This window comes from Mus pahari, chromosome 8 (genome assembly GCF_900095145.1).
Source record: "Mus pahari chromosome 8, PAHARI_EIJ_v1.1, whole genome shotgun sequence".
NCBI classification, from domain to species: Eukaryota; Metazoa; Chordata; class Mammalia; order Rodentia; family Muridae; genus Mus; species Mus pahari.
In genome coordinates, this window is record NC_034597.1 from 25,551,775 (window position 1) to 25,565,863 (window position 14,089).

Consider the following 14,089-nt stretch of genomic DNA (forward strand, 5'->3'; position numbering starts at 1 on the left):
AGTCAAAACATCAAATGCACTAAACAAAGAAAAATTATTAAAAGCAGTAAGAGGTCATCTATTGGATGGAACACAGGGCCCCCAATGGAGGAGCTAGAGAAAGTATCCAAGGAGCTGAAGGGATCTTCAACCCTATAGATGGAACAACAATATGAACTAACCAGTACCCCCTGAGCTTGTGTCTCTAGCTGCATATGTAGCAGAGGATGGCCTAATTAGATATCATTGGGAGGAGAGGACTTTGGTCTTGCAAAGATTATGTGCCCCAGTACAGAGGAATGCCATGGCTAGGAAGTGGGAGTGGGTGGGTTGGGGAGCAGGGCAGGGGGAGGGTATAGGGGAATTTCAGGATAGCATTTGATATGTAAGTAAAGAAAATATCTAATAAAAAATTGTTAAAAAAAAAAAAAAAGCAGTAAGAGGAAAAGGTCAAATAACATACAAAGGCAGACTAGACCTATCAGAATTATACCAGACTTCTCACCAGATTCTATGAAAGCTAGAAGATCCTGGGCAGATGCCATACAGACCCTAAGAGAACACAAATGCCAGCCCAGGCTACTATACCCAGCAAAACTCTCAATCACCATAGACGGAGAAAACCAAATTTACACAATATCTTTCCACAAATCCAGCCCTACAAAGGATAATAGATGGAAAACATCAACACAAGGAGGGAAAAAACACCCTAGAAAAAGCAAAAAAGTAATCTTTCAACAAACCCAAAAGAAGATAGACACACAAACATAATTCCAGCTCTAACAACAAAAATAACAGGAAATAACAATCACTTTTCCTTAATATCTCTTAACATCAATGGACTCAACTCCCCAATAAAAAGATATAGACTAACAGACTGGATATATAATCAGGACCCATCATTTTGCTGCATACAGGAAACGCACCTCAGTGATAAAGTCAGAAACTACCTCTAGGGCTTTTATTAAGAAGGTGTGTTGAATTTTATCAAAGACTTTTTCTCCTTTTTTTGCTTCCATTAGGATGATCATATGATTCTTGTAATTTTTTTGTCCATGATTTTGGTTTATTACATTTATTTTCTATATATGTTTTTAAAAAAACAAATAAATAAATAAATTTTAAAAACTTCAGCACCTTTGCAGCCATTGTTATATGCTTATGCCCGCTGTACCCTGTAGCAAAATGCTGTGTTAAGAAAAGAAAGAAGGAAAGAAAGAAAGAAAGAAAGAAAGAAAGAAAGAAAGAAAGAAAAAAAGAAAAAAAGAGAAAAGAAAAATTGTGTGGCTCAATGAAAGGAATCCAGCCACAGACAGAACCTGCAAAGTAACATAGACAGAGGTCTCAAGAAACACCCAAACAACAGAAATAACTGCCCAGTAATGGGAACCACCTTCTCAACAGAACTCCCAAATGACTACCCTGAGGTATAACCAGCATTTACAGTCTCTCCTGGGAAGGACTACCTCCTGACAGAACCAGGATCTGAGCCGAACCTCAACCTAGCAAAAATTCTAGCAAATGTTCTAGCCTAAGCAAGAACAGCATGCATACCCTAACCCCAGAAGGATCACAAGGAGGGGTAAACATCTGTGACCAAATCCACAATGGCCTGCCTACTGACACCTCAGCCACACCTAACCAGGCTCCACTTGAACACTGAAAGTACTCCCTTTGAAAAACACAACAAATAAAAACAACAACAAACCCAAGAAACTAAATAAACCCAGATGCATAAATCCCAATGCAATAATACAATTATATATTATATATATAATATATATAAAACAATGCAGCATAACTCCTCCCAAAATCACCAATCCTTAAGTAATAGCCTCCAGTGAGAGTGAATCAGATGAAATCCCAAAGAAGTCAAGAGTAAGTATGCTTAAAAAGTCAAAGAAAATTCCTGAATGAATCCCAAAACAACACACAAGTGAGAGAGAGAGAGAGACAGAGACAGAGAGAGAGAGAGAGACAGAGAGACAGAGAGAGGACTGGAATGAACTAAAGAACCTCATACTAGCTAGAAAAGAGAAATCCTATGAACAGAACTACTGAGAACTACTGAGGAAAAACAAACTGAAATACCAGAAATGAAAACACAGTAAGTTAAAACTCTGTAAGTCTCACCAGCAGAGAAGATCAAATAGAGGATCAAATAAGCTTAAAGGCAAAGTGGAAGAATTTGAATATTCCAAAGTAGACAAAGATTCATTCATAAGAAGGCAGGAATGGCACTCTCAGGCCATCTGGGACTTTAAAAAGACCAAACCTAAGATTCATGGGCATTGGAAAAGAAAGCTTTCATTCTAAAGGCATAGAAATATTTTCAACAAAATCGTAGAAAAAAAAAAAATCACTCAATTACAGGAAAAGATGTCAGTCCGAATACAAGAGGCATTTAGAACATTAAACAAAAAAGATCAGCAAAGAGCTTCCCTCGTCATACTCTAATTAAATTACTGATATATGGAACAATGAAAATATACTGAAAGCAGCAAGAAAAAAGTACAAAGTCACATATAAAGATGAACCCATTGAAATAATTGTAGATTTCTCAACAAAAACTTCAAAAAAACTTTTAAAAAAATGATGCATTTCTATTTGCACAGATATATGTTGTAATGGAAGAAAGAAGAAAAACTTCCCATAATAAAGGCAGGCTAAAAGGAATTAATGACCACTAAGCCAGCTCTACAAAAGAAACTTGAGGGAATTGTTTGGAGTGAAGAAAAAGACTCAAACCAAGTATTAAGAGATACAGGACAATTTCAATTACTCCTTGTTGTATATATGATCACAATAGAATAAAGCTAAGATCACTAACAGGAGAAATCTTAGAGTACACACAAATTCATGAAGATTAAACAATATACTACTAGATATTGGATACTTCGTTAGAATTATTACTATATGGTGGTACCACATTAATTTTGTCAACAGTTAATTCTTTTTTTAAAATTTGTTTCTTGTATTTATTTATGGGTGCACTGTAACTGTCTTCAGAGACACCAGAAGGGAACATCAGATCTCATTACGGGTGGTTGTGAGCCACCATGTGGTTGCTAGGAATTGAACTCAGGACCTCTGGAAGAACAATCGGTGCTCTTAACCGCTGAGCCATCTCTCCAGCCCCAGTTAATTTTTTTATTATTAGGTGTTGAACTCCTGATTTTTGTGTTTATCTTATATCTAGCTACCATACTAAATTCTCTCATGATTTCTCACAATTTTAGAAGAAAGTCTTAATATAAGCCACCATACCATTTATATGTTTTATTTCATTCTTTCAAATTTTATGTATCTTTTGTGTATTTTCTCTCCCTGGTTAATACCACTAAGACAATTTTAAGTAAGAGTGATAATAGTAGCATCCTAGTCTAATGACCAAATCTTAAAAAACAAATTTCCATTATATTTTCAGTTTTGATGTTTTTCCCCCTTGGGTTTTGTGGTGGTTTCGATAAGAATGCCTCCTCCATAATCTCATGTATTTGAATGCTTAGTCATCAGGGAGTGACACTACTTAGAAGAATCTGGAGGTATGGCCTTGTTAGGTAGGTGTGGCTGTGTTAAAGGAAGTGTATCACTGGGAATGGACTGAGGATTCATAAGCCCAAGCCAAACCAGAGTCTCTCTCTTCCTTTGGACCTTGCTGTAGAACTCTCAGCTCCTTCCCCAGCACCATGTCTGCCTGTAGGCCATATTCCCACCATGATGACAATGAAACTGTAAGCCAGCCCAATTATGCTTTCCTTTGTAAGAGTTAAGTGGTTGTAGTGTCTCATCACACCAATAGAACACTGGCTTTATAAAGACTCTTTATGACATAAAGAGAAATGGATATTGAATTGCATCAAAAGACTTTTTTACACCTATTGACATGATTGTACATGACTTTTAAAAATGTCCTGTTTGCAGGCTAGGGAGCTAGCTCAATTGGCCAAGTATTTTCCTCACAAGCATGAAGACCTGAGTCCAGTTCCCAGTAAACACATACAAACCCCAGGCATGTAGCATATGCTTGTGATTCCAGGGCTGGGAGACAAGACAGAGAAGGACTCTAACGCCTGCTAGTCAGCCAGGCTACCCTAGTTGGTGAGCTGGAGGACAAAGAAGCCATGTTTTAAAGGAGGTGTTTGCATCTCTGTGGACATCACCCAGGGTTACCTTCCAGTCTCCACATGCAGGGTGATAGACACATATGTACCTCAGCCCTCCGTATGAACACATAAACAAATATATGCATTTTTTTTAAAACTTTCATTTTGCTGGGCAGTAGTGGCACATGCCTTTAATCTCAACACTTGGGAGGCAGAGGCAGGCGGATTTCTGAGTTTGAGGCCAGTCTGGTCTACAGAGTGAGTTCCAGGACAGCCAGGGCTACAAAGAGAAACCAAAAAAAAAAAAAAAACCTTTCATTTTTTTTTTTTAAACAACCCTGGCTATTCTTCTACTCACTACATAAACCAGGCTGGCCTCGACCTCTACCTCTCTCTCCCAAGTGCTGGGATTAAAGGTGTATGCTGCCACTCTGGGCTTTTATGTTTTGAATGTTAAATTTATAAAAACTGTTGTAAATATATAAAGTTTCTTTATATTCCTCATTCTATGTCCTCTAATGTGAACAGTTCCTATATCATACAATAAACTTTCTGACTTTATTATTCTATTGATAGTGACACAATAAAAGGACATGTATTAAATATAAGTGGACCCTTATAAATAGGTATTTGTTTTACAAGCACAGTATTAATATACTGCAGGACAGTCAGAGTCACTCAAAGATACTCTGTCTTGAGAGGTGAAGCGGGGGAGAGAACTCTAACTCCTTATATTGTTTTACAATTTTGTTCTTATTGATTTCTGATTAATGTTATGATTTTATACTTTTTGGGTTCTATGTCTTACTAAGTTGTTTTTCAAATTTTCTGAACTTCAAGTTTTATTTTTATTCTTTCATTTTTAATGGTACAAGTGTTTGGCTAAGAAATATTAGTCTGTTAGCTGCTTTAAGCATATCTTCTGTGTTCCAATAAATATCACAGCCATTACTTCTGCAAATTTTATCACTCCTTTAAATCCAAAATTTGTCTTAAAAGTTTCAAAACTTTAAAAGGAAAAAGCTGTTTTTTGTTGTTGCTAATGATCTCTAGTTTTATAGCACTTTTGTAAGCATAGTTTTCCACTCCTCCTTGATGAAAGTCACTGGGTTTTTGACAATGTACTATGGAATTAATGTGTCTGAAGACACAGCATGTTCTAAGTGACCTTGTTTACATACAGACCTACTCTACTAAGTACACTAATTAGAACTTCTGTCACTTTAATTATGTTTTGTACATTAGAGTTGTCTTGTGCCATTAGGGAAATAACTTCTCAGGGAGTTTCTTAGAATTTATTACTTAGAACATCTCTTAGAACGGATTGAGCTTTTTAAAACTAGGATGACAGTAAACGCTGACATGGAAAAAGATAAACTGTGAAAGGTATTGTGGTATGAATCCTATATTACTTATTTCTGTGGTGTTGATGATCAAATCCATGGTGATGCACATGCTATAAGCCAGTGCTCTGCCACAGTAGAGCTTGATTGTATTCATTTACTAAAAATCTAGTTTTGATAAACACATAAAAATTATAGAAATTGCCGGGCGTGGTGGCGCACGCCTTTAATCCCAGCACTCGGGAGGCAGAGGCAGGCGGATTTCTGAGTTCGAGGCCAGCCTGGTCTACCAAGTGAGTTCCAGGACAGCCAGGGCTATACAGAGAAACCCTGTCTCGAAAAACCAAAAAAAAAAAAAAAAAAGAAAAATTATAGAAATTAATGTGATGCCATGTAATGCTTCAATAAACAAACATATCATAAAACCTTTAAGTCAAGTTAGATATATCTCTTTCCATATAAATTTTTTGTTTCTTTATGGTGAAAACATTTCAAATACTTACCTCTAGCTTTATTACAGCCATTCTACTGTGGAACAGACACCTCACATAATTTTTCTTACAGATATTCTAAAATACGCCATTAAAGCTATAATGTATTCCTACTAATACTAGGTATATGTCTTTTACTTACTTTGAAGTGTTAGGGACCAACCCAGAGTCTCCAATTTTTGTTAAGTGTCATTGCCTAAGCTGGCCTCTATATCAGCTTCACAAGTAGCTATGATTTCAAGCATGTGATACTCCATATGGTTTATTTATTCAGTTACTTATTTGTGTATTTTGAGGTTCTAAAGATCAAACACAAAGTCTTGCATAGAGTAGGCAGGCCCTCCCTCTATCAGCTGCTACACTCCAGCCTATGCAGTCTTTAAAGTATTTAAAGTAGTAGTATGTATGGCCAGAATGGAAAATAGCTTAGTCATTTCCTTTTGTTGTTGTTGTTGTTGGTGGTGGTGGTGGTGGTGGTGGTGGTGTGTGTGTGTGGGTGTGTGTGGTGGGGGGTTGGTTGGTTTGTTGGTTTGTTTGTTTTGAGATATGGTTGCTCTGTGTAGCCCTAGCTATCCTGAAACTTGCTCTGTAGACCAGGCTGGCCTCCAACTCAGAGATCCATCTGCCTCTGCCTCCAGAGTGCTGGGATTAAGGGTGTGCACTACCATGCCCCAGCTGGCAATTTCTTATAAAACTATTTATGTATTTGGAATGAACCCTAGAAATCTGTGCCAAAGATATGAACATTTATGTTCACACAAAAATCTACACTCTTAAAAACCTCACATGAGAAATAACTCAAATGTCCTTCAGCAAGTGTGTTGTGGATAACAGCCCTGGGGCAAATTATATTTGATGCTAATTCCATTCTCTGGTGAGTGGCTATGAACAAGAAATGAACCAGCACTCAGGTGATTTCCTGTAAACCTGCTTCCCACCTTAATTTGCAAAATAAAGGAGAGCTGATGATTGGGCAGATAAAAGGGAAGGTGGAGCAGAAGGAGGGAGAAGGGGAAAATGGAAGAGGAAGAGGATACAGAGGAAGACGAAGATGAAGGAAGGCAGAGCAGAAGCACATGGGGTCTCATAAGCTGTGAAAGATGATAGTGTAGTGGTAGATTTGCTCAATTTAGGCGCAGGGCATGTAATCATATTAACTGTGTCATGTTTTCACTGCTGGGGCATATTTGGGAGGAGATTTACTGCAACAATACTTTATGTGATTTATAATACACAAGTTCATCTTTTTTTCTCTCTCTTTTCTCTTCTAGGCACACAATTGCTGCCACCTGGGCTAGGGCCCCCTGTTTAGCCCTACCACAGCCATCTTTTTAAGTTCTATTTTCAATTTTTTTGAAAAATAGCACTGGGTGGGACCCTATGTTCAATACTGATATTGCAAAATACAAAATAAAATAAATGAGTTCCAATTTCAGCTTACAAATGAAAATAGCTGTTTAGAAAAAAAAAAAAAAAAAACAACAAAAAAAAAACTTTTTACTCAAATCTTTCCTAACATATTTGTTTGCAGACTTACAGTGGGAGATACAACAAAAATGTGTTAAATATACCTAACCTACCATCTGTCCCCACTTAGCAACACAGCACAGTGTGACATCTCAGTGATTCACCTTAGAACTAGATGCTGACTGCAAGCCATGGCTCTCTGCCACTGGGAGCATCACTAATGCAGAAAAGATCAAAATCCAAAGTATGCTCATACTGGTTTTGTGCTATCCTAAGGCCAAAAAGTCACAAATTAAAACATCCTAAGTTCAGCATATTCAAAATATGTCTTACATTTTTCAGGCTGGACATATGAATAACTTCCGAGATGTAGTAACTGACTGGTAAATGTTGACTGGAGTACCATCTCACCAATCCATTGATCCTCATGAAGAACAACATCTAAAAACAAAACAAAATGAAATCTGGTCACACCATAAACTCTCTGGTTAACTTGTTAAACACATAGTAGCAATAGTAACCAATCATAGCAAGACATGATGCATACATCTCACATACCAGGCAACTAAAGTTCTGTCAGGTTGAAAGACCCAACCAAAGTCTCAAAATGATAAAACAGCAAATGTAATGTCTGACCCCTTTGCCTTCTAAGGAATGGACAAGCTAGGCCTCACCTAGTCTAGGGGAAGAGGAGGAAGTGGCACTCACATTGCTTTCAGCTGAGCTTGCCCTTCCCATTCCAAACCCCACTTTTTCCCAACATGCAGCAGTAGGAATGATATCACACCAAAACGGCAGAGCACCAGCAGTAGTGAAATACTGAAGCACCCCCCTTTTCTATCCAGAGGAAATCAAACCCCAACACCACTAAAATCATGAATATGAAGAGCTACTTGGGTGGAACTACAGCACATGAACATAGTGAAGCCTAGAAAATATGGACTACATGAACACTACTGAGAATTTGTAACAGCAAGTTATATACATGGCAACCAAAGGAAAAAAACTACATCCTTCCATGGGGCTACCATCAATAACAGAATTGGCTTCTGCAGTTTCAAAAGGTGATGAACACGGAGAAGACCTGAATTCAGCACTATTGCATTGGCCATAAGATAAGGTCATTTATCCATGGCTGTACCAAAGGTAAAATATGGTAGAGATTCTTCATTAGTAGATTTGAGAATCTATAATAGGTGTGTTTATTGGGCCACTCAGTTTGGGCATACATCATTGTGGCCTATCTCAGCAAAAAGACCAAATGTCAATACGATGGGTCAGACTGAAGTAACCCCATTGATGTAAGGAGCCTATATACATTATACATTCAACTACATTGCTTTTAATGTTTTAGTTATATGATGACAAGTATCACTCAATCACTGAACTGCATTGAGTAGTACTACCAAATATCACAGTCATTAGTCTTCTGGAAGCTGGAGCTAATACTGATGCCCAGCCTATCAAGAGTGGGTCAGCACTGGATTTGTCTAAGAGGAAAAGCATGTGAAAGATTGCTCACTCACAAGCAATGCAAGCAAAGTATACAACACATTTTTCCTTAGAAAGCTCAAAGTTAGTAAGGAATTTTGTCAGAAAAATAATGCTAGGGTCCTCTTTCCTAGTTATTTGGTGGCTGGACTTACAGGAGGCCTAAATACTGATTCTTGTCTCACTCACTAAAGAGCTACTGCATGGTGGGTTTGAGTTACAACTTTTTTCAGTCTTTTTGGGTCTTTCAGTGCATTGTCTTTTGGAATATACTTGGCAACCAATTTCTAAACGTAACATGTTGTTCTGTTTAGAGAATGTCAACTTTTTATTCATCTTCTATTCCTTGTCAATAGTAGTACACTATTCTACAATTCTGAAAAATTTTGCAAATCTGATCCAGGGATTATTAAAGCTAAAGAAGAACAAAAGAAAAAGACAAGAGCTGAACTACAGAGGCAAGATGTCTGTATTCCAGAATATTCTGCAATGCCTGTCTGTCTCAGACACCAATGAGCTACAGTGCGGTGTATCCAAGTGCTGAAGAAAGTGAAGCCAGATGTTCACTGCTTGTGGCGTGTAAATGCGGGGGTGCCAGCAACTCCAGATATGTCGCTCCTGCTTGCAACTATCTGCTACATGACTTAGGGTTGTATGTCTTACTGAGGCATTCGTTGTCTTGCATTTGCTTCCCATTGCTGTGATGAAGATCAAGACTGAAAGCCACCTAAGGGAAGGGTTTATTTCATCTTACAGTTCCCAGTTTTTCACTGAGGGAAGTCAGGGCAGAAACTTAGTGCAGAAACCTGGGAGCAGGAACTGAAGCAGAAACCATGGAGGAATGCTGCATAATGGCTTGTTCTCTGGAGCTTCCTCTCCAATGCTTGTTCAGTCTTTTACAATCCAGGACCACCTGCTCACGAATGGCACCCACAATGGGCCCTCCCATGTCAATCATCAATCAAGAAAAAGTCCCCCCAGGCTTATCTACAGGCCAATGAGATGGGGGCATTTTCTCAACTGAGTTTCCCTCTTCTCTAATGACTCTATCTTGTATTAAGTTGACAAAAATACTTACCAACGAGGACTTCACTGTGAAACAAGTTACATCATGGATAGATTTTAGATATATAATATTCAAACTATAATATTATTGCATGATATATATATACATACATACATACATACATGCAGACATATATTTGAGATTTGAGACATGGTCTATGTTGCTCTGTCCTGTAACTTATTATATAGACCAGGCTGGTCTTGAACTCAGAGATTTACCTGCCTCTACCTCCTGAGTGCTAGGATCAAGCACATGTGCTACAATGACCAACTGTATTTCCAAACAGCTTTTCATTTCTCGTTGGTGGCTGTATTATTCTTCTGTCAGATATACCAAATACCATGTTCAAATATTTCTACAAATGAAAGAATGATAGGCTAGGGATGTAAGTTAATAGTAGATATTTGCCTATCATGGTGTGACCCTAAGTTCTTAGGGTGACAATGAAACTAAATGATTTCACCAGGCATGGTATTTTCCTGTAATCCTATTACTCAGGAAGCAGAAGCAGGACAGCTGCCATGAATTTTGAGGTCAACTTAGGCTACAGAGTATGATGCCTCAAAAAATTAAAGGGGGAAAAATAAATGGATGGATGGATGCTCAAAGACATGGGCTTTTAATAGATATAACTTAGCGGTATAGCCATGCTAGACAAGTGCACTGCTACTACGCAGTTTTAAGATTACAGCGGGCGACTCACTTCACCTCTGCTAGTTGGGGCTTGGGTTTAAGTCTTTTCAAAGACTACACAATCTTGTTCAGAGCCAGTTTTTGAGGCTTCTGCCCATTGCCATGGAGGAGCCAAAAGTCAGCCCAGTTGAGGACCCAAAAACTCCACAGAAGAAAGATGAAGAGGATACATCCGATGATTCAGAAGTCCTACAGCCAGAAACACTAGTAGAGATCATGAAAAAGCTAATCCTGAACCCCAGGTCACTGGATTGAGAGCAGACCTGTGGAGAACAGAAGTGAAAGAATCTTGAGGGAAGTTCAAAGTGCCTTTCCCAGGAGAAGGGTCCGCACACTGTTGTCAGTGCTGCAAGATCCTATAGCAAGGATTAGAAGATTTGTTCAGATTGAGCAGAGAGAAAAAAGGCTTGAAGGAAATGAGTATAAAGGAGACAGTGAGCCATTCAGATGTCTCTGCACTTTCTCCCATTATCAAAGATGGGATCCCTCTGAGAATGCTAAAATCGGGAAGAATTAGGACTGTCAGCTTAAATTGTACAGTGTCTTTGCTATTAATGATGCCACACAGCAGATGTGAAAGCTGTTTTTTGTTTGTTTTTCAAGATTAACTTCCTGGCGCTGGAGAATCTTCTAACTTGTTAACCTTTAAATTATATAGAATGTGTGATGTTTGGCTTCATATGAATGACTTAAATTTACCCAAAGAAGCAAGAACAAGTCAAAGTATTCTTAGAACTTTAGAAGCCTCAAGGCCGGGCTGAGAAATAATGTAAATAGAATTAGGAGTGGTTTGGTTTAGAAAGTAATTGAAATAGATCTTTGGATTTTTCTAGTTTGCAGAAATTTGTAATAAAGGCAATTTTGTTATTGAGGAAAAAAAAAAAGATGGGGGGGTTGTATGAAGACTAGCAATTCCAAAGCAGTGTTGCCTCAAACAGTAATTATAGTGTGTCAGCCCCTTGTACTACGAATACACATGCATATATGGCAGTCTTTAAATTTACCCTATTATTTTTCCCTAAGCAGCATGCTAATCATATTTTGTAGATGTTGAAAGTGAAATACTTTAGAATTAAGATACATCAAATGGAAAAGAAAAAGCTGAGGGCTGGAGAGATGGCTCAGTGGATAAGAGCACTAACTGCTCTTACAGAGGTCCTGAATTCAATTCCCAGCAACCACACGGTGGCTCACAACCATCTGTAATGGGACCTGATGTCCTCTTCCGGTGTGTCTGAAGACAGCAACAGTGTACTCACATAAATAGAATAAATAAATAAAAAGGAAAAAAAGGAAAAGAAAAAGCTATAGAGAAAAACCATTTAGTGGGAATTAACATATCCAACAGGTAAGAATAACTGGGGTGGGAGTTCTGAGAGGGGTTGGAAGGAAGTTATGGAGGCAGATATGATAGAAATATACTGTATACATGTATAAACTTTTCAAACAACTCATGGGTAAGATATAGTTGTTGTGTAAAAGTATTACTAGTAGTATATTAGTTAAGACTAATATTTAGTGGCTTCCTACTATCTAGCCAGAAAGAACTAGCACATCTTTCAAAACCTGTCATGAAAAGGGCATGTGACTCCTAATGCGTGAGGCCCTGGGTCCATTTCCCGGCAACATAGACAAAAAAAACAAAAAACAAACAAACAAACAAACACCCCAACCACCAGACTTTTTACGATGTGATGCTCAGAATACCTGCTGTTCAGAAGACAAGAATATCTGAGAAATTTCAAGAAAACTTTAAACTCTATGTTGGATTCATGAGACATTGGTGATAAGGAAAGGCAAAATGGTGGCCCAGGCCTTGCCTCCTGGTTCTTTTATTCAGTCACTTCTATGACCCAGCTTTTAGCTCCTTTCCTTCCATCTAAATACTAGGACTCTCCAAGGTTAAGTCCTAGGCCCTCTTCTTTTTAACTCTAGTATTAGATACTCACAGACAATTCAAACTTCTAACACCTTCTGCTGCTAAAAGTCTACCATGCTCTATATAGAACATGTTCTACAACTTACCTCTTACACAGAAAATTTCAATTCTGAGATCTCTATCAATAGGTAGAATGAGCTATTAAAGGTAAAATATAATAATGCACAGCTGGATGCTATCAATTAAAAATGGATGTCACTCATAAATTTCTATGTGAATATAATTCACTGCTAAAGATACGACAATATAAAAGTATAGCTTTTTTTCCTCACAAATTTTCCATTTGTTCCACAAGAAGAAAACAACAAACAAACTAGATGTTTTCTTTCTTTGTTTATCTGGTTGGGGTTTTGTTGTTTGGGGGACAGTATTTGTTTTGTTTTGTTTTTGAGACAGGGTGTGTCTCTGGCTGTAGCTCTGGCTGTCCTGGAGCTCACTCTGTAGACCCAGATGGCCTCAAACTCACAGAGATCAACCTGCTTCTATCTTCTGAGTGCTGGGATTAAAGGCATGTGCCACTACACACAGACTTCAGTATTTTTTTTTAAAGAAATAATACAACACCAACAAAGATACCTTTTTAAAGGCATTCATAAAAGTAATTTAATTGTCTTATAGTAAAAAAAAAAAGTGGGTAAATAAATCCCAGCAGTCACTTGATCTTACCTAGTTGTAAACAGCTGTAGGGATGCTAGGAAAAACCAGAGAGGTAGCAGGACTGTTTCTATGTGCCTAGAAAAGGCCTCCAAGGAGATCACAAACAAACTAGACATTTTCTTTTCTTTTCTTGTTTATGTGTTTTTGGTCGGTTGGTTGGTTTGGGGTTTTTGTTGTTGGGGGAGGGTTGTTTTGTTGCAATCACGGTGAATGATCTTGAGGTAGAATGTCCTTAACTAAAAGTGACTACAGTACAGGTCGATTCACCTCTTTACTGTCGGGAAACTTCTTTGATACTCCAAAAATAGTCTTAGCTCTGGGGAATAAGTTCACATTAAATGGGTTAATATGACAAGAAAACCAGAACTTTTATTTTTATTTACAGTGAGGTATTATTTGCCAAAGAAACAGTACTTACAATATGTTCTCATCTTGTAAATAGATCTATAGTTGGGAAGCCATATTACAAGCAAAGAGGAATTCTGAAAGTACTGAGTCAGAGTATGAGTTAGATAAACTAAGTCTCCAACAATAATAGAATAACGTATAAAAAGTGCTTTGTTAAGTCTGTTTGTTATAATCTTGCATTTACATTCCATAAAGATTGTTCCTAACAATCCAAAGAGAACACACCAGGACACATTAATTAAAGGTCTCATTTCCCTTCAAACAACTTGATATTGTATGAACATACCACAGTTTTCATTTTCTCAGCTGAGGCTAATGAAGCCTAGCTCCATCACATCCTTTCTTAGCTAAGTTAGTAAGATTAACTAACTTCTTCCGGCTTTACTAATGCTGTATCGGTTTTATTTTTACATTCTGTTTGTCTGAGACAGGGCCTCAGGTAGCTAAGC

The 14,089-nt window shown here is 37.8% G+C and overlaps 1 protein-coding gene and 1 pseudogene across 5 annotated transcripts in view; one reads left to right on the top strand and one right to left on the bottom strand.

Moving 5' to 3' along the window:
- The window catches only part of Shld2 (shieldin complex subunit 2), an 85,216-nt gene that overhangs the window by 22,089 nt on the left and 49,038 nt on the right, over nucleotides 1-14,089 (bottom strand). For all 5 annotated transcript variants that reach the window (XM_021203850.2, XM_029541962.1, XM_029541963.1 and 2 more), the window contains one exon: nucleotides 7,720-7,827. In XM_021203850.2, the coding sequence (XP_021059509.1) occupies nucleotides 7,720-7,827 (108 nt within the window). The remainder of the gene's footprint in view (nucleotides 1-7,719; nucleotides 7,828-14,089) is intronic.
- On the top strand, nucleotides 10,739-11,153 carry LOC110325738 (annotated as a pseudogene).